Here is a 25,523-nt window from a genome sequence, read left to right as displayed (position 1 = left end):
GGTGATATTCATGTGTCATTTTGAAAATGATGTGCCTAGCCAACGAAAAGATGGAAGGTGCAACTTAAGCATATTTTTACCAGAAGAAATACACAGAGGATACTCGAAATGTTTTACCTTGTCAGTTCCTATCTGAAGGCTCCTATCAACCTCTTTTTGTACTCTTCAGTGGCTTTGGTAGCTTCATTTTCTTTGATGACAAATAATGTCTACACAGTAGGCTTTAAGTGATTGTAAAGGTTAATGGCACTTGAATGTAATTATCATTTACACACACACACACACACACACACACACACACACACACACAATTTTTTGACTAAAGGAGCCAGAACTTGTCTTTTGGGGTTTTAAGAGTTTAAGATTTAAAGACTCAATCTTTGCTGATTAAATTGAAGAAGACAGATTTTTATACTTTTATTCTAATCACCATTAGCAATTCAAAAATACTTAAAGGTGGACAACGGTATAGGTGGACAGTAGTACCTACTTAGCTTCCTGATGCCCTGAAAGATACTGTCTAGAACTTTTTCCATCAGAGCGAGGGAAATCAATCACCCCACCACTAAGAAGGAAAGTAATGCCAGGGCCAATCAGAACGCTCCGCCGTCTTAGCTCGGGGACTGTCCGGAAGGATGGGCGGAAAATGGGATTTTGTTACCTTCTTTCCTAAGACAAAGAAGCGCATGCAAGCAGGGGGGCGGTGGTGGAAACTTCCTGGTGGGTTACCAGGCGAGGGGCTTAAGCCTCGGTGGGAACGACCACTAGTCAGATAGCCCCTTAACGGGAATGCGTGTAAACTCTGCGGAGCCCTTATTTTCCGGAATCCTGGAGAAAGAGCGAGGCGTGGCTGAGGTACCAGCACCAAAAATGGCGCGGAGGGGCCTCAAGGCCCGGTCAGGTGACAAGGCTCCAATCCGCTCTCGTCTCTCTGCGGCCCCGCCTCCTGCTCCCCTCCCTGTGTGGGCGTGGTCTTCCCGGAGGCGCTTTCTTTGGACACACGGAGGGCAGGGACTACGCAAGCGCAGTCGGGCATCAAGTCCGGTCTCTCCGCCCCCTCGCCCATGGCTCCGCCCCTTTCTCGCGGGCAGGGCAGAGCCCGGCCGTCCAGCGACCGCTGGCTAAAGAGCCAGTGACTTCCTTGTTGCGAGTGTCGGCCTGGCCGTGTCCGGAGCCGCAGCCCCACGGTGCTCACCCGGAAGCCCTAGGGTGAGTCGAGCTCCAAGCCACAACCATGCCCAACCCCAGCAGCACCTCCGCTCCCGGCCCGCTCCCGGAGGAAATTAGGAACCTGTTGGCAGGTAAAGAGCGGGAAGGGGGCGGGGACGCTGGGGGGCGGGCGCGCGGGGACGGCGAGCCGGCAGGGACAGACGCGCTCAGCCCTCATCCTCCGCGGGCCGTGGGGGCGGGCCGTGTAGGGGGTCCAGGGTGCCGGGAGTGGGCGTGTATGCCGAGGTGTTCAGATCCTCCCTGAGGCGCTGGACAGTTGTGTGTTTTATGAAGACTCGAATGTGAGGGCGGGAGATGGACGCACATGTTCATGAGTGCGTGTGTGAGAAGTGCGGAGGGAGTTGTCCGAGCACTAGTTCCCGGGTGGTCAGGCCGGGAAGGGTGTAGGTGTTAGCAAAGACGCTTGTAGGGCCGCAGCTGTTGGGAGTTAGGAGGTGAAAAGGTACCGTTTCCAAAACACCCGTTTTCTTGAACAGTCGGGTCAAACGTGTTTATATTTTTGATGGGTGCCGGATTTTCAAATGGCCACTATTTCTTCACCCTCGGTAACTATTAAAGTGAAAAAGGAAGGATGTGTTAAAAGTCCTACTTCCTGTGTCATGTGATGAAAGAGCTTCAGCTTCGCACCCTCATCTTCCCCTTTTCGGTTTTACATTCCCATTTATGGGAACTTCTAGGAGTTGAACTGTGGTTCCCCGGTGCTATTACGAATCTGGTGTTAGATTAGTAAGGTATGGAGGTGAGCGTTTCCACTGAGGATCAAGGAAAGCGCGATAGTTCTGCACAAGTAGAAAATACTTTTTTTTTTTTTTTTTTTTTGGGTTGCAGAAGTCTTACCTATCTTGATGGTCTTGGATACATCATAAACTTTGCCTTGTAGATGTTAGAATTTTGGAAACGGAATAATTTTAGTTTGATTTTTTTCTAAAATATTTCTTCCAATATGGATCATGGATCAGTGAATTCAAAAGTTTCTGCTAGATGCCTGTGCTGTAAGTTGTGTATTTCGGTTGTTAAAAACAGTGTCATCTAAAACATACATTTGAAATAGCAAGTGTTGCAACAGTGTGAGTGTTAAAACTGTTGGGCTGTTGTCATCATGACTATGATCAAAAATACAACTCCATGTGTGGCTGCAGACCTGTGTTTGTAAGAGCATCATGCAGGGAGGTGGTGTGCTGTGTCATGCTGAGAAATGCTTCTTGTCATTAATGGAGCTCACTAAGAGAGTGATGAAAGAACTGCAGATTTACATTCAGTGTTTTGATAGGAGGGCTGACAGGAGTGCCAGTTTTGTGTCACTACAGTTAACATTAGGTGGGGTGCAATTGCATCTCAATAACTAGACCAGAAAAAAAAAAAGTTTTACTCTAGAAATATCTTTTTTTTTTTTTCAGGTTATTGTAGGTCCATATTTTTTAATGGAAAAAAATAAAATAACCTCTGTTTAGCTTTTAAAGCTTGACAGATTCTTTAGTAGGCAGGTTGTCATCTGGATCCACAGTCACACTTCCAACTTAGTAGGGTAGAGAGCTGTCGTTCTTCACCCTCACAGGTTACAAGTATTTTCTGAAGCTCACTCTTGTAAAATGCAACCAGGTCAGAATTACACATTCACCTGGTAATGCTAACTTTCTGTGTACTTCTGTCATCTTTTAGGTCACAGGTTGAACGAGCATAATGTTTGAAATTAGCTCTTTATAAAATACAGGAGGGATTAGAAACAAAGATCAACACAATTACTGTTTGCTGATCACAAGTTTGCATTACATTTTATTCTTACAAGATTTTTTAGCTTATGGATCTGACATATAGTAAAAAGTGAGCTAGTCTTCCTTCATGGTTTAAAACAGCTTTTAAATATTCAAAGAAAGTTGTTAAGATTTTATGTGTATTAACATCTTTAGACTAGATGCTCTAAGCAGTTATTCTATCCTTGAATCTTGTTGGGATACATGATGGTGATTGCATCACTCAAGGGTTTTGTGTGAAAGTACATGATACAATTTAGAATTGTATAATTATAGTGAATTATACAGTTGCATTGATTTGGATTTTAGAGATATTGCTAGCTTACCTGGTGAATTGCTTTTTAAATTGAAGAAAAGATGCTGATCCTGGTAGTTTAGGCTCTTAAAATGCTGGCACACTGTGAAGTAGGTAAGGAACCAACCTTCAGAGGAGTTTCAGATCCTTTGGTTTCAGAAGAAAGTGACATTTTATGCTTCATATGCTCATTATCTAAGTCATCACATGTCAGACATGTTAAGTATTTGCTATGTCATACATGTATGACATAAAAATAGGTGCTTGAATGCATTTTTTTTCTTTCGGTAATCATGTCTTTGTCATTATTTTGCTTTTTGATTATGGTAGCTGTAAACTACCATTTTAATATTGGTCTCCTCATTTCTTTGCTCTTTAAAAACACTGTATGGAATACAAAAATAAAATTACCACTTTTAACTCATAATTATATCCTTGAAGATAATTACAGTATAGTTAATACAGTTATGTTTTCTATAGCATCAATATACTAAAAATTGAAGGTCTATATTTTTAAAAAAATAAGAACTGTTAAATTATTTTTTTACAACAGTTCATATAAAATTTTGTTTAATCAACCTTTGACACCCTGCCCCCCAAACAATGGAAGAACAGGTTTATCCTTGATAATTAAAGCCAAAGGATAGCCCCAAGTCCTGGCCGTTTAATCTTACCCCATACCCAAATATTTTGACTAGGACTAATAGCAAGAATGGCCTTGATTTATGGGATTCTCAATGGCAGGCAAGAAGGTGAGCAGTTCTGGAAGTGCTGCTTGCTGCTTTCACGTGTTTAATCACCCTTTAAATACAGGTTTGTTAGTGGTTTGTAATCAGATATTCAGACTCATTCCCATCCATTCTTATCATGGCAACAAAATTTGAAAGGAAAGTGTTCCCTTCTTTTTAATAAATTAGAAAATAAAGCCAGTGTTAAAAGGAAATAGCTATTAGTGCAGTGAAAGATAAAACCAAATTGAACAAACCATAACAAAGTGACTATATGGTTTCAGCAAAATGACCTTGAGATTTTGTTCAGATGGCAGTTTTGATTAGAAATAATGCTTTTTTTCCCCCCTATTGGGGATTTCCAGAGCATTTTTTTTTTTAAACCTTCACATAGTGTAATCGATAATTCCTTTAGGGGCACTTGATAAAGAATACAATTCAGTTGAAACTGAGGTAGGATTTTTTTCAATGCCAAGTACAGTGGGGCTTGTTTTTCACCTTTCCAATTCCTGTTTATAATTAGGTTATTTTCCTTATGGGAATTATTTATGGTACATCTAGTGTTCTTCACCCTCCTTCTGGCTGAGGATGCAGAGGGAAGAGTGCCACCTACTGAGTCACCCGTGGCCACCTACTTCTTGTTACCTGGCAGAGCAGGAACAAGCCTGCCCCAGTTTGGCAGCAGCAGCTAATCAGTATAAAGATGATAGGAGAACATTTGCTCTGAGAATGAAATCAGCCTATGGCATCTCTAAGATACTGTCTTCTACAAATAGGGATATGAGTTTGCAAATCAAGGGACCAGAAGTTGATAGAGATTTTTGTCAGGGTCAAATAGTATCTGTAAACAAAGATGCAGCATTCGGAAGATGGTTTATATATTCATCTTAAGAGTTAACTGCCTTTTTTTTCCTTGTTGGGGGCTATTTTAGCATGGCTTTCCATTGAAAGTATTTTCACCTTGGATTACTTAGTAAGGCTCTTGACGGTATACACATTTTCAATAGTTAATTTAATCTTAATCAACATTAGTTTCTTTTGAAACATCTAAATGTGCTAAAAAAAAATGAGCAGACTGTAAACTTTCCAAGTATGTTTATCTCTGATATTTGTCCTGAAGTACTTCGAGAAAGAAGGTAAAGACACCAGAGGAGGCAGAGCCTCCGGGGATTTGAAATACACTTCAGTTGTCTCTCATAAATTGAACACTAAGTGTCATATATGGGTGATAAAAGCGGCATAGGCTAGATTTTATATACTCATTATTCATTTAGTTTGTCTTTTTCAATTAAAGCCAAGTCTCTCTTTTTCATTTCACTGAGTTTACATTTCTTTTTCAATCACATTCTGAACACATTGCAATAGACGCTACCCAACGGTGGGTGGATATAGTGTGGGTCTTAGACTAATGTGTTGCTCACTGTGGCGTCTTTGAAAATGTGTGGGGAAAAGATTCTGATTAGATAAGTCTAAAGAGGTTGAAAGATAGCCAGCTTTATCTTCCAGCAGCTCAGCTTTTTATCAAAATAAACCATTTAGCTTGTAAAGCGAGTTTTGAAAATTTTGTAGCTGATTGGATTATAAAACTCAGATAGGCTTCCCCCATGGCACTTGGTGATCTGATTCTTTATGTCTTATCCCGTGTTTAAAAAGGCCACAGTTCAGCTGTAACATGGGAAAGCACAAGGTAATCCAGGGGAAGGCATTGACCAGAACAATCAATAACTTTTCAATTAGCCATTTTCCAACTTTAGGTATTTGGCTCCATTGATCTGCATGTGCCCAGTTTAATTGATTTTTATACTTTCCTCAGTAGCTGTTTGGTCAGACGATTCCCCATCGTAACAGAAAAGAGCGTGATTCTGTTCTGATGGCAGCTGAAAGTGTTGGCATTAAGTTAACACTTTAAGCTGGATGACAGACAGCTCAGTGAACAAAGTAAAATCTGGTTCACACCACAAGGTAGGAAGACATGCAGAATTAAGGACTAAAGCCATTTGGGGTGCCAAGTCTGTGTTAATTTTGTTGATCCAGGACTTAGCAAATGGTGGTGGGTTCATCCCAGTTATTGCTTTCTCCTTCAGGCAGAGTCAGGCCGTCACAGAGGTGGTATGTGTGTGGAGAGAGGCGGGAAGTTGCCTTAGTGGCTGCAGGTCTTGTTCTAGGCTGATCCCTATTGGGGGTTGTTGAGAACAGGTGCTAGACTCCCACTGACTAGTGGAGGAGTTTATCATCGGAAGAGTTTTGTTCTTGAACCTTTTTACTATTTGCTCTCCATAGAAGTTGGTAGAAAGTGTGTGTGTGTGTTGTGATACCTGTCCTCACTCACTCCAGAGGAAGGCAGGGTGACAGTTTTTCTAGGGGTTCCTATGTACGAAGAAAAAAGCAAACACAAAAGTATGGAAGTACCATTCAGTGGCTAGGGTGTTCAAGTGCTTGTGTCTTAGGGGTCAGAGGTCTGGAGAGTGGTCTCTGACGTAACTGCACAAGGATTATTGAGCCAGAACACGTCATCTTTAAATTTTGTTCTCAGACCTTAACATTTCTGTAGGAAGCAGTTGTAAATCTGATCTTTCAGCTGCCTTGCCCCAGACTTTTACAGCTGTTCCCACTGGACGGCTTACTCTTTACAAAGTTAAGGTGTAACGGGAGCAAAAATTAGTACCATGTTTACTTTTGCTGAGATAACTTTTTCCTGCTGCCAAATTGCGGTTGGAGGCCCGTGGAAGTGGGTTGTGCTGTTAGGTGCTGGTGGTGCTGACCTGCAGCCCTCCAGCTGCGGGAGGGTGAGGAGAGAAGGGGCACCGCCGGCTTGTGGTGTAGGTGGCACCCTCTTTTCCAGGCCTTATTAGCAGGAGCCCAATGGCCGCCTCCGCACTCCCCACTCCCGCTTTTCCGTGGCTGGCGCCCGTGGGTAAAATAAAACTTCTGCTTTGGAGAAAAGGGGGTTCTCAGTTCTCGGCCCGGGGGCCAGCCTCCGCAGGCTGACTTTTTCTTGTGGTTAAATTACCACGTTTCCCCGATTTATGGAAAGGAGTCAGCGAAATCTACATATGAACAGGAGGACACGACCCCTCTAGGAAGGTAAAAGCGGCTCCGGCGGCTTGCTAGCTCACCGACAGGCTCTCTCACCATTTGCGGGGCTATTTAGAACACAATAAAAAGCTTCAAGTCTCTTTTCCAACCAGCCAGAGGAGCGCTTGATTTACCCAAGGGTTTTATTGCTGGCTTTTGAAATATTACTCTGGCTTTGAGGTACAAAGCCGCAGATCCAGCCCCATTTGTCTGGCGTGGCTGCCCCAAGCTCAGCAGCACTGGGCTCTCTGCTCTCTGTTCGTAGCTTCGTGGACAAGAACCCGAGGTTTAAGGCTAACTGGGTTTGGGCTGGTTTCTGGGGGCAAGGCTGTAGGCACCGCGGGACAGCCTGGTCCCTGCTCGCCGCTCTGGAGCTGGCAAAAGCCCCGGGGAGCAAAGTCGGCAAGCTCCGTATTCCATCCGTTAGATGTGGCGCAGTGTGTGTTTTAAGAAACACCCTAGACTTCAAAGGCTTAAATACCAACCAAGGCTGTGGGCAACCAACAAACCAGGTTATTGCAGCTTTTCCCAGCTAGAAGTTCTTGTTTAACACCCCCCCCCCCCCCCCCCCCCCAACAAAACAGTTTCTTCTCTGCTACCTTTTGGAGAATTATTTAAAAAAAAAAATCCTCATAATTGCTTTTAAGCCTTTTTCTAGGAAAAAGCTTGGGGATAAATATTTAAAAAGACTATTGTGAGAGTACAGATGTTTTTCATAGCCAGCCCTCTCCTTGAGACATTCGGATTTCTCCCACTCTCTTAAAATAGAGGCATGGGTGCACATTTTCAAGACGTATTAGGAGGCTTTTAGGAAACAGCACATAGAACATGCAGCCTTTTTATTGTTGTTTTCTGAGTTTTTATAAAACTGAAATGACCTTTTAAAGAAATAACTTTTGGGCAGTAATTCGTTCTGTGATTGCTCCCGGAGACAGAAAATAGATCTTGTTTTTTTAAACTGGGATTGCATAATGAAAATGTAAAATAGGCAATTAAGACACACACTGAGTGGAAATAACGTTAAGCAGACCTGTTCACCAGCCTATGTGTAAGTCCAGAGCGGTTCGGGAGAGCTAGCAGCAGGAGCTGCACTCCTTGGTCCACTTAAAAAAGTTTCTGTGCAGATACTAGGGAAGCCAGTGATCTTCTCTTTCCAGCTCAAGTCTGCTTGTCCACAGGCGGCCTGCTCCCGTGGGCAGAAGCTGCTGCTTCAAGCTTTCTGTTTGGAACCCACTTGAAGAGTAGTCCCGAATTCACTGGCTTCTGACTCTGCCTCTCTGCACCTTAATGTAGGGGCCACAGAAGGAAAGAAGAACCAGGACATTTTGCTTTTATTTCATTTTGATACTTGCTTTTATTGGGCTTCAAACCAGAAGTTATTTAAGAGATTGTTTCATGTTTTAATTGTTTCATGTTTTATTTTTTCTTTTGTATTGGCTTAGCCAAAAAAAAAAAAAAAAAAAAAAAAGTCCTTATTATGACTCTGTAACAGCTTCATCCTTGTCCCTCATTGGAACAAAATACATTTTGTAGTCAAGAATTTAAAATTGATTGCATCCTATTCTGTATTTTAGATTTTAAATGGTTAAATGTAACTACAGCTGTAAATGTAAATACAGTAAATTACTTATATGTAATACTATGCTTTGACATTTTTATCAATGTAAGTTAGGAGACAAAGTAGTTAGATTAAAAGAAAGTAAGACACAATCTTTCTGGTGTGAAATATGGGTGCTGTGTAGTCATGTTTAAAATTTTAATGTAATTCCCTGAGACATATTTTAAAGTGAGTCACGAAATTCTGAAAATAAAGTATGTGTAAGTTATCCAATATTTTATGAACAATAATATCGGAAGTCTAGGAATCAAACCAGCAACTTTACAGTAGAATCAGCTAACATAATATTTAGGAGTTTACAGAAAATTCAAGGAGACAGTGGGGACTGTTCTATGAAGCCATAGAAATCTGTGTCTTAGACAAATAGTGGAAGAACCGTTTTTCACTTCTTTATTTAACTAGTGTTCCAGGTAGCTAGATGCAGGGTGGGCAGCAAGGGCTCATATAACCAACCACCACAACTGGTTGTCTTTTGACTTGAGGGGAGCCAGTGTGGGTGGGGCAGGTAGCAAGGAGGAGGCTATGATTTAAGAAGCTTGGCTAGACAAAAAAAAAAAAAAAGGAATTTCTTTTCTTTTCTTTAAGCATTAGATACATGTGTTCCTGAAAATAGATTACACTGGGAAAACAAGCTCTTGTCACTGACTTTTGCTTGTCTTTTAAAATACTGCAAATGACTTCTTATAACAACTTAAAAAACAATTATAAAATGATAGTAGCACTTGCATAAAAGCTTTCTGCTTGCTTTATAGAAGAGAATTTGTTTTATGGGGCACTATAGTTTATTAAAACTTGTGTGCTTCTTCCTAGTTTAATGATGCCAAGCATCAAAATAGCATTTGCTGTGCTAAGCCTCAGTAGAACATGCAGATTTTATTAGCTAAGTAGTGAACTGATTTGTCCAACGTAGTTTTTGAAATGTACTTCAACTGTTATGCTTTGGACTGATAAATAACTACCATAGATTGTACAGATATTAAAACTTCTTATGCTTTGGACTGATAAATAACTACCATAGATTTCACAGATATTAAAACTTAAGTGTAGAAACAATTATTGACCTATTTGTCTTCACAAAAATGGTTCTTTTCTATAATTTGTATCTTTTTTTTTATATTTCATGGTTTAGATGTTGAAACATTTGTAGCAGATACACTGAAAGGGGAAAATTTATCCAAGAAAGCAAAGGAAAAGAGAGACTCTCTCATTAAGAAGATAAAAGATGTAAAGTCTGTGTAAGTCACTTGCTTTTTATTACTAATTTCTTACTTGGAAATAACTCTGTAATTAATGTTTATTATGGAATTAAGTTTTATGTTCTGATTTATTAATGGTAAGCGTTTTTAAAGGACAGAATATATTTCCACTATAATGGTTTCAAATACAGATACCCTTTTTGTTAATAGTTATATATTTTTTCTAAGCATGCTAGCAGAATGCTAAGTGTTTACTTTGGGTGTCTGAGGACGTAGTTGAAGATTTTAATATCCATGTGGAAATTGCCTCAGACCTTGAAAAATAATAATTTTAAGTGGTTACTACATTAAATAAATGTACTGTGTTATAAATATTAAAGATATAGACTACTATTAGATCTTTTTAAAATTCTCTTTTTCATACTTAATTCTGCGTATTATGAATTCTTAAGCCTTTAGGAATTGTCATTTCAGAACAGAGAATTTTTTCTCTAGATGTGTGTGTGTGTGTGTAAATTCTCGGTTTGAGTTGTTGCTACTAATTAGACCTTGCCCTGATTTTTCAACCATATTTAAATGCTTTTTTTTTTTTTTTTTTTTTTGCAGCTATCTTCAGGAATTTCAAGACAAAGGTAAATTTTAAATCTCAATTTTCTTTTGGAGGAGATTTTCACTAGGATAATCTTAATATTCTGAAATTGTATAGCTGGAATCAGAATTTTAATTTCCTTACTATGTGTTTAGACCTTCAAGATGAGGGCGCTAGCTCCCCCTGCTGAGAGGAATATTAAGAAGCTAGACTCCCACACAGTTCCTAGTCTGAGGATCTGTGTTTGCAGTGGTAGAAATGGCAGTACAGGCATGTACCTGCAGCTCCACAGAGAGCTTGGATGAAGCAGAGGGGAGCTGCCGCCTATTGCTGTCCCACTACAGAGACTGTTTTACGGGGTACAGTGACCCTCAGCTGGGTAGCCAGGCTTCATGTGTTTGGAGATGGCACACAGGATTCACACATGTAGGCCGAGCATTCTGCTGTTAAGCCGTATCTCTAGTCCTAAGGTCATGTTTTTAAAGGATGAGTCCAAACAGTTCTGTGTTGTATTTGACAGCATGAATAACATGTGTTCAAATGCTGACTTTTATTTTGGTTCTTTTGATTTGAATAAATGTGTGCTTTGGATGGGAATGCGTGCAGAGATGGGAATTTGGTTCCACTGTGTTTGAAATACGAGGCAGCGCTGGTGAGGTGACGTTCTCCTTTAGGTCGGAGGATTGTTGCTCAGCACTGGAAGTTCCAGATACCTCGTATTTTCAGTTCTCTGAGAGGACCTGCATACTGCCTTTATTTCTAAGGTGCTAATTCACAGGTCATGACCTTCTGTTTGTGAGTGTTAGTATGAAGATTGCAATGTGAGGTCTGTGAATCTGTGGAGTCAGTTTCAAAGTCTGGGTAAGAAAAAACGGTGGCACCTTGTTACAGGGTCCCAATAATGGTCCCTATTTGAGCTGACTGAGAGAGGAGAGCCACAGCTTTAGGAACTCAGGCTCTTAGTCTCATGCCAGCCCCTCACCTCCCCTTCACTCCCCCTCGGCCCCCAGCTTCAAGGCAGTCACAGTTGCTTTCACAATTGCTTGTTAGGATCGGTGTGATCCATGTCTACCAGAAAAAGGTTTTGACATACTAAGATGTTTAAACACAACTAAAGATAAGAGCAGGAAAATGTCTCCTCCTTCCTCATTCTTAGAGTTTTGTGCCACAAGGAATCTTAACCGGTGGCCTTAATCCTGTTGCATTTACTGAAGTGAATACAGAAATGAGTTTATACATTTTGATATGATGGGTTTTCTTTTATACAGTGCATTATTTGTAAAGACATCACAGACAGCAGTTCTTACCTGTTGCTTAAAGGGCATATTTTCGTTGCACTGATTATTTATTGAATGCTCATTGTGGCTTAATTATTCGTGCATTAAAAAATTTTAAGCAGAGAAGGCATGATAATGGGAAGCCATTTTATAATTGCATGTAGAGGAGGGCCTTTCCCTTTGGGATTCTGTTTCAGAACTTGTTCAGGTGTGTGGATATTAAAATTACATTACTGAGACATATTCTTTGTCTCTGAAGAATATGGAAGTTTATATAGTAGTTGATAGAAATTGAAAAATGAGCCTAGAATAAGAGTTCAAATAATGTGGAATTCAGAGATTTCCCCATAATCATTTTCCTCCGAGTTAGTCATTTGCAGCTCAATACCGCTGTATTGAGTTAACTAATCACCAAGAGCGCTGGCACAGAGTGAGCCGCTGGATGAATTAGATGTATACCTTGGAGAAATATGAGAAGCTGAGTAATCTTATGCCATCACACCCTCACAGTATATCCAGCTCTCTTCTAAAAAGACTGTTTTCTAACTTATTAGGACCAGTGAAGGACATAGACTTAATAGTCACAAAGGGATTACACAGCGTGCATCTTTAAAAGATCTCCACACCGAATGAATTCTGTTCTAGCTTGTTTTGATGCTGCTGTTTGTGTCTCCCGCTTCCCTGGACATGTGGGTCATTTTCCTGTGTTCACAGCTTCGTCCCTTCTCCCTCCCGCCCTTCTCAACCACGTCTGTCTTGTCACCATAGGATCACAATGAAGTGAGCAGAAGCAGGTCGCACCTGTGTGTTCGGTTTCATATCCTCTGTTAAGTCAGTAATAGGGGAATTTTAATGCCATTATTGTGAGAAAGAGGTAGAGAGTTTTTAAGCAAAATGAATTAATTGAGATTTGCTCATTCATACTTACTAATTTCTGTAATGTTGACACATGTCTATGTCCTTCTTAACTTCCTGTCTTTATTTCTTTCCCTGCATTGCAGAAAATCTCCCATCATGGGATTTACTAAAGCATACTTTACAGGTTGAAGTGTTCAGTTGTTAAAATCAGTCGTTAAAATCAGTCGAATTGATATCATAGTTGCAATCTTAAGTTGTGTATACCTTAGAATATTTCCTTTGATGTTTATACTTTGGCTCAGAATAGTTTGCTTTATTGTAGTGGCTTTTAAGTGTTGAGGCTTACCACTAGCTTTCTCATTACTTATATTCATTTCCAAAGGAAGATATTGTTTTAAAACTTCTCTTCCCATTTGTTTGATTTTTTTAAGGTTTTCCTTATATAATTGAGCATATATTCCCCATTGAATAGGTCTGTCAAATTGTAACTTTAGAATAATTATCAGTTGTTTATCTAAATGTCTTAATTTTTTTTATTAAGAAAGATTTGCATCTAGGTGGAACACAGTTTGCTTGTATAGTCCCTGTTATTCATTAGAAACATTGCCTGTTCATCTAGAATAAAAAGGCCCCTGTAACTGTGGCGCTCTTAGCAAGACAGGTAACTCACACTAGTATCTTAGTTGCAGTATGTCCTGATACTATCAAGTCTTCTCCTGAACCCCAGTCCTGTAGGCTCCAGGTCTCTACTCACTGGATATGCTATAGGATTAAAAAAATAATAATAATAATAATTTTTTTTTTGAGACAGAGTCTTTCTTTGTATCCCAGGCCAGCCACTAGCTCAGAATTTCTCTGCCTGTGCCTCGGAAGAGCTAGAATTACAGACATACACCACCATCCTCATAACACATAATTATGTTTAATTGTCTTCCATCACAGGTCTTCTAAAGTGGCTTAAATAGTTATTTTTAGGGTTCACACAGTTTACATTGACTATTTTTGTAAAGACTATTAGTAATTGAGCATTAGCTAGGATTTTCTAATATGTATTAGGTCCATGAAAAGTAGTTCTACTTTAGTTAAATCTTTACCTTGTATTAGTCTCAATAATGATTTAGATATTACTTCCTTTCTGGATTCATTGGAATAAGACAATGGAACACATAGTAGATCTCTTGAGTAATGCCCAGTGTGTGTTCTCCAGTATGACTTATTTGAAATCAATCTTGATTCAGAAGTTCAGTTTTGAAAGAAGTTTTTTAGAAATGTCTGAGTCATTAAATGAAATAGATTTTAAATGGGACACCATTTCAAGAGAGTGTTTTTCAAATTTGTAGGTATTAATGTCTAGTTTTTTTTTTTTTTTTCTTCCCTGTCTCTTTCTCTTCCTGGGCTGAGCATAGTAGGCACCTCCTTACCCAGAGCCACGATGCTGGGCTAGCATCTAGTTTTTAAACATGGTTGTTTCAGGTGCCACAGCTCTGCTGCACTCACTTTCTCCTTTAGAATCTCTTTCCCACTAATTATGAAAAAAAAATTAATAGATTTTGCCCTTATGTCTCTATCAGTATTGTTAAATATGCACAGATTTATTTAGAAAGCAATTTTCTTTGACCTTCTCATTCGTATTGCCTAAGCTTATTAATGGAGCACTTTTTAAAAATAGCAAGATTGTTAGGTAAGAGGGGAAACATTTTAGCTTATCCTATGTAGTCTTCAGAATAATGCAAGAGTCAGTGTTTGGCTTTAATTCCCTAGCATAGTATATTTTCAGTTGAAAGTTAACTCCATAATGAAATCTAGGCAAATTAAACTGGAGGAGTTCCATTCCGCCGCTGCCTCCCTCCGCATGTACAACTGTGTTAAAGCATGTTGGAGATAATGGGGCCTGTAATGGTAGAAGCCTGTTTCCAAGGTAGTCCAGAGAAATGATGTCCTTATTTCGAATCTCTGCCTCAGTCTGGTGTGAGTTATGTTTATTATTTTTGGCTATATAAGTTGGCCTTTCCAAGAATGAGAGGAAAATCTTACTTGTGTCATTCAGTGTTTTAAGAACTAAACTTCCCTTAAGAAATTACAGGGTAAATGCATAAATCTGTATGCTTAGCTGTATATTGTTACTGGAAGAGTGAGACTGGTCAAATGAACAATAATTAGAAATTATTTTTTTTCACTTGGAGTTATCTCTCTAAATTTTGTCCTTGATAGGCTGAGGGAACAATTATTCTCTAACCTGTATGTTAGTTATAATTTTCTTTAATTTAACAGCTATACATATTTATGGAGTACAAGTGTTATTTCAATATGTATATAAAATAAACTCTAAATCTTAGGTATATTTGGCCAATTATCTGGTTATATTTAAAGAGGGATTTTATTTGGCAGAATAAGCGGTACATTGGGCAGAATGTTTCCGTGGTGATCATGACTGTGCAGTCGCTGTTGGCTGCCTCTCTAGGCATTTAAGAAAATGGTAATTGATTAGAAGCCATGTGAAAAGAGCTGGCTAACAGTATTATAAATTTCAAAATAGTTATCAGGGACCTATGCTACTGTGGTACAATTAAGCCTTGAAGTTGCCACTAAAACGCTGGGATGGGAAGACTTGGATCATTGTCTTTTAGACGGTTAACTTTGTATCGTTAATTAAACTTTTGAAAGTTGTGGGATAAATCAAATGCTTTTCTAGGGAAACAAGAAACAGTATTAATGAGCAACAACCCCATAATTATCCTTGTGAGTACATAACAGGGACACATTCATGTCTTTTCTTTGTGCAATAACTTTTACAAAGAAGTATTTTTAAACTGATCATTAATTTTATGACCACAGAAATGAGATGCAAAATTTATGCTGTTGTCATTGGCACAGGCTCAAGGCACCACGGACATTATGTGTGATTGTAATAGAATGACTGCCAGCTAATGACTCTGCAGACATTACATTTGAGCATGCTTTTCTTTTAGATGTCTGATTAGTCTGTAATGCTTTCAATTATGTCTGTAAATTGCATTGGATACTTTTACCTGATGCCCATTGTTGATTCGGAGTTCAGTATTTTATTACATAAACACACATTGAGCGTTTTTCTTTTAATTTATAGAAGCCTTTGCAGGTATAGCTATAGATAGCGAGCCCTGGGGAGTGAAGATGCTGTACGCTACTCAACAGCGACCCCTGCGTTCATTTAAAGAGCTTCAGAAGAGAACAGCTTTTCCTCTCTATTGGATGAGGAAATGGTTGGAGGACAAAATTAGAGGAAGGCAAAGGGATGGTCATCATTACAATAAAGCCATGCTGAAAAGTGGTGATGTTTTTCAATTTAATGCAGGTTTTAAAAAGATATTCTCCCCGCACAGATGCTGTATAGATTCTCGTACCTTTGGAGCAGTTTTTAGGAGTAGAGGGTTATAGCAAGAGGTGGTGTTGGGGAAGGGAGGTCAACAGTCCTGTAGCAGTATTTAGTTCAGTTTGTCTTTATCAAATATAGATATGACACTGATTTTTAAAAAAATCCATTCTTTCAATCAATTTTAGTTTTTGTAATAGGTAAATTGAAGACAGTTTCATTTTAATAATAATCCCCAAAGTATTTTTAAAAACCCAGAAAGATCTTAAGCATGTCAGTGACAGATTTTTATAGAATAATTGTTATATATCAAATGTTCTTGATGTTATAGCATTTATAACATCAACAATTATAATCGTTGTTATATGTAGCATATACATATATACAATATAGATTAGTCTATGAACCCATGTGTATAAGGTCACATACATTAAAATGATAGCCATATCAAAAGTTAAACTATTGATTTTCAAAACTTTAAAGTTTTAAGTTACCTGAACATTTCCATATAGAGTGTGGGGATTAAGCCTGAGCATCTGAATTCATTTCAATGTATTATTTAGCTTTACTGTTTCCTGTAGTTATAGCAGCTAATACACTGAATGCGAAGTTCTGGTTATGTATGTAAAGTATCCTGATACCTTAGATTTTTAGCAAGGTTTGATTTTTAGTGTGAATTGTGATGTGTCCTTAGAAAATTATTATTATAACAGTTCTTACTTTATTAAATTAGTTACTTTTAGCAACTAAAAGTAACAGAATTTTGTGATCATTACTGTATTTTCCCTGTACTGTCAAAATGTTAAATATTTTAGTAGCATTTGATGAGGCTCCTTTTGAAATCAGAACCTTGCATAAGAGAGACATTATAGTGTGCTGGAAAGTGCTTTGAATGTCCTGAGAAAGATGAATTCTGGAGGGTTGGTGGCATCTTATGTGCATTCCTTGGAATTTTGATTGGGAAGACATCACTGTATTTAGTGTATCAATAACAGAATTGGTAAGAGTGGTGAGATAGCCACCTATCTTCAGCTCTTGTCTTCATGAGGGATGTCTCCATCTTTTATGTTTTTGCGAGTAAGAATAACGGTTGTTCGTGAAATAGCAAAATCATAAGGAAATAGAAGTTAATATTTAGTTATTAAATTATGCTGGCAATGTTGTCTTGAAAAAGGCAGCCTCTACTCAAAATGTAGATGGTATGTGCAGAAAAATAGGAAGCAGCCATCAGACGGTTGCCAGAGGATACACACTTCCTTTGGCAAAACTTCCTTCGACTGACAACATAATTTACATTGTTATCAGACAGTATGCGATTAAGCATATGCTTTTCTGTGTTACTGAATTCAGAAGAAAAATGAATGTGTATAATTCAACTTAGCAAATAGCTAAATCATTTTTTAATAGTATTTTAACCAAGTACATGCGATAATACCCAAAAGCTCTTATCATGGGTATTAAATGTGTAAAGCAAACAGATCAACAAACCCCTAACCAAACCAACCTAGGATTTGTAATCAAGTAGGAAACAGGCTCCCATCAGTGAGACTAGTGGCTTATATATACTCTGTGAAACAGAAAGGGTTGTGTTTAAATTTAGAGGGGTTATATGACTGTTAAAGCATTTTCAACTTAATGAATTTCTGCTCCTGAAAATGTAGCTATTTTTAATCTAATATAATCCCATGGCTTTTAATGAAAACAGTGTTCATGTGGCTTTGTGTAGTCAATTTCTCAATACAATTTTTCAAATTATTGAGTAGATAAAGGGGATCACTTAAATTTTCTCAGTTTTTATTATTTTATTTGTCTTGTTTAATTTTTTTTCTGTTTTTTTTTTTTAACTTCTTGAATTATGTAAGACCAGGTGTGGCTTTATTTTATATGCATCATAATACAAATGACTTAGTGAATAGTTTAAAAGGTCAGCAGACAACTGCTTTCTTGTGGCCCTAAAGGATCTAGTCCCAAGGTCAAGACGGTTTCAAGAAGTTATGTGTGTGTGTGTTTGTTTCCTGTTGCAGTGACTAAATTTAATGGTAAAACTGACCTCTTTTGACAGGGTACCACTATTTTCAATGGGCAAATCATAAAGGCATTTCTCTGATTCATGTACAGGTGATGCCGAGGAGGGGGATGAATACGACGATCCCTTTTCTGGACCTGCAGACACTATTTCCTTAGCCTCGGAACGCTACGATAAAGATGATGATGGCCCATCTGATGGTATGTGACATTCTTGGCACTTTCGGACAAAACTGGCGGGGGTAGAAGGAGTGGGCTTATCCAAAAGCAGAAAGTGCAGCTCGGGGCACCTCACCTTTAACAGAACCTTTTCAGGAACGCAATAGCTCTCTCCAGCAGTCCATGGGAGGCTTCCCAGGTGTGTAGTTGTTCTAACAAGAGTCTTGTTACTAGAATTTTTAGGCAAGTGCTGGTGTTATTATGGGAAGGTTTTTACAACAGTTTGTTGGTTAATTTAATATCAGATTCTTTCTTAATATTTGATTGTGCTCCTTAATGATTTTTTGTATTATTTATTGTATAAATAATGAACAAGATATTTGGTGTATTTTTTCTTAAAACTTCATACAAAATGAGTTTATAAAATATTAAATTAATTATTTCTACGTTGCCTTCTCATATCGAGACAGGTTTTTTCTTATCAAATGCATTTTTACCACACATTTTTATTTTTCTGATTGCGCTTAAAGTTGTCCTATATTATGCATGAATAGTAAAGTGTATTGTATTTAATTAGTGAAGCGTTTATTATTTCTATTTTAGTGATTTTTAAAAAAATCTATGGACTGTTACCAGAGTTATGAATCTTATTTTGGGGGTGCATCAAGTGCCTCTGTTTTGGTAACCAGTCAAATGAATCTGTACTCTAGAATGATCTGTAGTTATAAATTAAAATGCATACCAGTGTCTTAGCAATGTGTATTAATTTTCGCCACTCAAAGTTTCACACAGACACAGAAATGAAGGATGCCTTTTGCCACCATATGATGATCAAACTGTGCAGTTCCGTCTCTAAGTACAGTTGCTGAATGAAAATGTGCTTCTTGCATCAGAACACTCCACATTCTGTGTTATCCAGATCATTCCCTTTGGAAACATAAATTGCTTTTATGAGGTATAAAATTATGTCTATTGCAGAACAGGGATAAGGCAAGTACATGCATAAGTGATGAACACTCTAACCACTGATTCAGAACAAAACAACCTTTTTCTACACCCAGAACTCTGTCCAATGTGTAGCAGTGATATAATCGTATCCATTTTGTATTAACTTTAACATTTAATTCTGCTTTCAAAGGGAAGAATATTTTCTGTTTTTTACAAAGATGCACATTTCTCTTCACCCATGCTTGCTATTCATAACCAAGCATAACTCGTTCTTTCTCCATCTTAAGCATTTTTTAATTGATGAAATAATATTTTCAGGTGAAATAATGAATTATTAAGTTGTACTGTTTTTGGACTCATTACAGTTATTTGTTTTGCTTCTCTGTAAAATACATGTATGTATATATGTATGTGTCTATACACATAGAAAGAGACAGAACATTTATATTTAAAAAAATAATTTAGGTGTTACAATCCAGAAATAGTCTAAAGAGTTTTGGAAAAGTGAATGTTATTAATCTCTAGAATATTTTTTATGATTATTGTTTTCTTTCCTAAGAATAAATGAGATGGCTCAGCAGGTCAAGCTGCTTGCTGATAAGCCTGAAGACCTGAGTTCTATCTCCAGAACTCACATGGTTGGAAAAGAAAACCAATTCCCGCAAGTCAGTCTCTGACCTTCTCATGAGTACCATAGTACATGTGTGTACCACTCCCATAAATAAATACATGTAAAAGAAATTTTAAAAATTTTCATGTGTTTCCAAAATCAAAGTGTAGAAGAAATACATTGATATGGAAAAAACTTACTAAAGATAATTAATGGCATACTCATATGTAGCACCAGTTTTTGTTAAATATCTGGGCTTATTTATTAGTGCCTAACCAGTTCTTAAGCAGATTATACATTCTACTTTTATTATGTATGATTCATTTTGACATATTAGTAATAGGATTGTAGCAGCTTTACATTTTCTTGGAACATGGTAGGTTAATTTTCAGTCACTGGACATTTACTCCAACATATCATCTCATTAGTTTGCTCTTTGGAGCTCAGATTTGGTCTGTGTTCTCTTTGATTTGTGGAATATAATTTCCTTTACTGTTATCAGTCTAATGATGTGTTAATTACAAAAATGCATTTAACAATAACTGTAACTAGTTTAGCCTTTGTCAAGTCAGGTTGGTTTTTGTCCTTTTGACTTTTACCTTATGGCAGGCACTAACAGTATCTGAATGTTGATGGATTATAAACTCTAAGCATGATAATGTATTTTTCATAGAGTTAATATAATTTTCAAGGTATTGCAAAGGTCAAACCTGCACATCTCTGTGAATTCTAAGTCTGCCTTTCCCTTTAATACTTCTTTTTCTCTGTTCCTCTGGTTCAAAAGTTCACCCAGTTCCCAAATGGCCACCTAATTTTCCAGTTATTCCCTCAAGCCATATGTGTTTTGGTTTCTTTATGGTTTATTAGGTACTGTAGGAAAGTAGCATAAGTTATATCTTCTAATGAAATTCAAGCACACTTCAGTGATGCTTCGACTTGATTGCTGGTAGCAATTAAATCACAGGCAAGGAGAATAATGCAGAATCTCACAAAGTCCAGACACCCTGTCCAAACTGAATGAGGGTGAAAACAGAAACAAAAACAAAATCTTCAAACCCTGCCAGACATGTTGTTTCCAGACTGCCTGGTTTCTTTCTTTTCTCTTCCTTTTTTTATTGGCCAGCTGCCTGATGGATAGCAAAATCATAACTTGCTGCGTGCTAACAGGCAGAGTTCACATGTAGGTTATTGAGAGCTGATAAAGGGTTAGATGGAGTTTTGATTTTCGCATTGGACCTTGGTACACCAGATTAATGGAATTTCAATGAGAGACTAGAGAAGCCACAGCTTTGTCAGAGAAACAGATGGAGATCCTATAGTCACGTCTGCTCATTAATACTAGCTGCATGAAAGGTGCTCTCGCCTCTATACAAACGAGTTGATATAATTGATTTTTGAGTGGTACATTGAAAAAAAAAAAGCACCTTATTGATGAGTAGACTTGTAACACAAATAGTGACAGATTTTTGTATAGTTTGTAACAAAAAAATGTACTTTGTGACTTTTTTTTTCTTCTCTGTCTTTGGAAACACTTTTTATTTTTAAGAAGAGAAATATGTCTTGAGACCAGTAGCTCAAAAAAGAGGAAATGCCAGGCTGAAAAATAACAGCAGGCTGTGTTTTATTTATAAATGGTTGCATGGTTGCTGTCAGAGCTGCATTTTGATATGTTAACATTCAAAATAGCGCAGATTCTTTTTTTTATTAGCTTCATGTCTTTCTTTTTCTGAAAAATCAAGGCTACAAGTTAATGATTGTTTTGGTATCATGCAGATCACTCTTACAAGTTTTATATAAATGTTATAATCTGGAGATACGTTGGGGTGCCAATATATCATCAGTACATTCAGTAACCAGATAAAATTAGAAACAATTAGGCAGAAACCCTCAGAGCTACTCCTTATTGAAGGCACCGCGCAGTGTTTGTGCACTGACGTAGTCAGTGCGGATACAGTTGTTAGTCACTGGGCAGTGACTTGGGTTTCCATTTTCTGCACTGAAGTCATTTTTCATTTATTTGCATTGTTTGTGGAAGGAGACCTCTCGCCATATGGCATTGCGGCAGATCTCTTAGGTGAAGTGAAAGAATTCACTAGGCTGGAAGATGTATATTGGCTCTTCTTGCCAATGATAGGTCGAAGGATCCCTGTTTTGTTACAAATCTGAGTTAGGGCTAGACCATAATCACTTCATGGATAAGAAGCTGGAACCTCCAGGGTGAGAATGTGGGAGAGCTAAATGAAATGGAAGTAGAGAGAGAACCACTGTGTGTATGTATCTTCCTAATTAAAATCCTCAGTAAAATAGGTTACAAGCTGTGGGCATTGGCCAAGACGTGCTCATATGCACAAATACTTGTCTAGAAGGGAGCTATTCCTCAAAGCTTGGAGATTAAGAAAATGACTAAGCTATTTTTACCATAATTAATGCTATCAAATAACATTTTTCTTCTTTTTTTTTCATATACCTTCTGTTAAGAAACTCAAGATACAAAAATTTGGATTCATAAAACATGTATACTGCTTATACCAAAAGATTATTTAAAAAAGGGTGGTCTGGGCCGGCAGGATGGCTCAGTGGGTTAAGGTACTGGTTGCTAAGAAGCCTGGTTGTCTGAATTCGATCCTAGGGACCCACATGGTGGAGGAAGACAACTCATTGCTGCAAGTTGTGTCTGACTTCCTCACAGGCCTTATGGCACATGCAAATGTCCACTCATGCGTGTGTGCGCACACACACACACAGACACAAGGGGGGGTCGTGGAGAGAGAGAGAGAAAGAGAAATGTTCTTATTTTTTTAAAGGATTTCATCTAGTATGCCTCTAAATAATGAGTGTTCACAGTCCATCTGACACAGGCTTAGATGTAGACCTGTCCACATCCACACCATAAACTGTATGATTCTTTTGAGGAAGATTTTTTTTCCTCCTGTAAAATCAGTTGTAGCACTACTCAGTTCTTATAAATCACTAGACTATGAAATAATGTGTATAATTAGAAAAGAGTTCTTTCAAGACAGCTGTTTAGGTGCTTTTCTACCATACTATCATGTGCTTTTGATATCTAAAACTTTATTTTTGTAAGAATTTATTGATCAACTGGGGATTGAACCCAGGACTTTGAGTGTGGGACTAACATCCTCCATCTCCTAAGAGTTAAACTTTCAATTTGAACATATCCTGGGTATATAATGTATATTAGTGTTTTATATGTTTAAATTTTTTTATTTTAGTATCCTAAATTATTAGCTTGTATTTTTTTAAGCAATATAGGAGCAATGCTTATTTTAAATATTTCTGTTATATAAAAAATAGTTTTAAGCTTTGGTTGGAGGGAAGGGACTAGAGTTTAGGTATATATTTTTACAGGACATTGTTAAGTAGAGGACATAATTTTGTTTAAAAATTATTTCTGTGTGTGTAAGGATGGGGTAGGGCGCATGCCATGCATGATGTAGCAGCCAGAGGATAACTTGTGGGAGTCAGCTCTCTTCTTCTCCCATGGGGATCCCAGGGATTAAACTTTTGTCACCAGCATTGAGTCTTCTCTGTCCCAGAGGGCATCTTTTTAAACCCTAAAGTTCTATATTGTGTGATTGAGGATAGAAAGCACATAGATGTTCAATATTTTTATGGTACAAAATATGAATGGATAAAAACGAATGGCAATAAAAACCATTTCTTCAGGGTTGGGAAGTCAGTTATTTGGCGCTTGCCAAGAAAGCATGAAGACAGGAGTTTGGGCATCTACAGTCCGCTTACATACCAGGTGGGTGTGGTGCCCTGCCTGTAATTCCACCCTGGAAGGGAAGGCAGAGATGGGATTCCCAGAGATCAGCATTGAGTTTTGGGTTTGCTTTAGAAACCCTGCCTTAATGAATATGATAGAAGAGGGATTCTTGACCTTGGGCTGTCCCGAGGGTGCATGCGCATGCACACTCACACACACAGTATCAAGATGGAAAATAGAAAGTTTTTTTAAAAAGTTTTTATGCAACTTAATGCGAACACATATCAGACTAAAAGTGGGTGAATGATTAGAGAAAAATAGGCTAATAAGTAAGAAAGATTGCAGAGTTAGAAAGCTCAGCATTACAAAACAATTCATTTCAAATAACAGTTCAACAAATAAGCACTTATTTGAGCTATACGTGAAGGAAGGAACATGATGTTTGGAAAAGACAGCAAAGTATTGGAAGATGACTTAGGTAAAGTTCTTATTTTCAGAAAATATGTAATTGATATGGGAAGTGATGGTTGCCACCCGAAGTCATGACACTAACATCCAGATTGAGGAAGAACCCCCAGACAAGAAATACTATTTACTAACACTGATTTGATCTGTACCAAGGCAAGTAATTGCTTCCATTGATTTTACCCTCTAATTTGTCAGGTGAATACTGAAATGTATCAAACCTAAGCATAAACTCTATTCCTGAACTATCTAGAGTAGTCTTGTATTTAAATGAGTTTCTTGGGGTCTTGAAGTTCGCTGGTGACAGTGGAGACAGATACTGTAAAGAACATGTGGAGTGGAAGTTGGAAAAGTAGGTTTTTATGCTCAAGACGACTCTATGGTTTAGCATAAGTCACTTGGCTGCTTTGGATTTCCCTGGTTGTGTAATGAAGTGCCTAGAGCGAGTGCTTGCTGTAGAAGTCCCCGGAGCACTGGGATGCTGGTGTGTCCATATTGTAGAATTAGCAATACATGGTGGTAGCAGTGAGATGATTTGTCTGGTGAAAATGAACTGTATGGGCAATAACTCGAGGTGAGGTTGAAGAGGAGTGGCGGAGATCTTAAGTTAGGCCATAGATTACTGGAAGAGCTGAATGGCCAGTTAAGTTAAAGAGTTTGCCTTTGATGGGGTGGTTATCAAAAGACAGAAGTAATCTATTGATATGATGAGTGCAGATTTGGGGGATGCTGCCTTGGCAACATCAAAAGCATGTTGAACCGTCTACTTGAATCAGCAAGGTAACTTTGCTACGTTATTTATTTTTAATCTTAAGAGCACCTCTGTGGGATAGATATTATCATCACCATGTAGCAGTCAGAGGGGACACAAGGAAAGGGAAGTTATGGATTTGCCCAAAGCCTTGCCCAGAGTTACAGATAGGAATGTGAATTAATGTTTGTTTGACCCAAGGTTCAGGTATGGTTTTCACAACCATTCCACCTTCTTCCCCAGCGAGGCTGCTGCTGCTTTTGTGTTAGGGTTATGGAGGAGAACCTGGGTAGAGTAGTTCACATTTGATGAAAGGGAAGGGATTTTCCTCTCTGTGACTAATCGGTCTATCTTCGGCATTCCTATAGCAGCAGCGTTGCCTAGGGGCTTGGGAGAAATGCTGGATCTCCATCCCTATGCAGTATCTGCTGATTGTGGAGCAGGTAGCTCTTTAACAACATCCCCAGGTGTTCACTGAAGCACGAGCACTGTGCTCTATAGGTTATCGTGTTGATCTTTGTTGCTGAAAAGTGGTACAGTTGCACCTGAGGGGCTTTGTGCGACCATGCATCTCCATATAGGTAAGAATATTCTTCTGTGCACCCACCTAGCCCTGCTCCCAGCATGTTTTTTTTTTTTTTTTTTTTTTTTTTTTTTTTTTTTTGTGGCCACGTGAACCTTTAGAAAAAAAGCTGTGCTTTTTTGCTGCATAGAGCCACTTCTCAAGGCTGCTTCATTATGGCCCTTTCCCCCATTTTGAGATAAGGTCTCACTATGTAGGACAGGCTAGCCTCAGGATTCCCTGTCTCCATTTCCCAAGTTCTGGGATTGCTGGAAAATGCCCCTGTGCCTGCTGTAGTTGTCTT

The 25,523-nt window shown here is 38.3% G+C and overlaps 1 protein-coding gene across 2 annotated transcripts in view; it reads left to right on the top strand.

Annotated features, from left to right (window-relative positions):
- The first annotated feature begins 1,062 nt into the window (after positions 1 to 1,062).
- Positions 1,063 to 25,523, top strand: part of Skap2 (src kinase associated phosphoprotein 2) — a 155,048-nt gene continuing 130,587 nt past the window's right edge. For both annotated transcript variants that reach the window (XM_055611896.1, XM_055611898.1), the window contains exons 1-4: positions 1,063 to 1,301; positions 9,827 to 9,932; positions 10,500 to 10,525; positions 18,088 to 18,195. In XM_055611896.1, coding sequence (XP_055467871.1) covers positions 1,235 to 1,301; positions 9,827 to 9,932; positions 10,500 to 10,525; positions 18,088 to 18,195 — 307 coding nt within the window. In that variant the 5' untranslated portion in view covers positions 1,063 to 1,234. The remainder of the gene's footprint in view (positions 1,302 to 9,826; positions 9,933 to 10,499; positions 10,526 to 18,087; positions 18,196 to 25,523) is intronic.

This window comes from Psammomys obesus, unplaced genomic scaffold (assembly GCF_907164565.1).
Source record: "Psammomys obesus unplaced genomic scaffold, mPsaObe1.curated_primary_1811, whole genome shotgun sequence".
Lineage (NCBI taxonomy): Eukaryota > Metazoa > Chordata > Mammalia > Rodentia > Muridae > Psammomys > Psammomys obesus.
The sequence above is the reverse complement of the archived record's forward strand: the minus strand, read 5'-3'. Positions and strand labels throughout refer to the sequence as shown.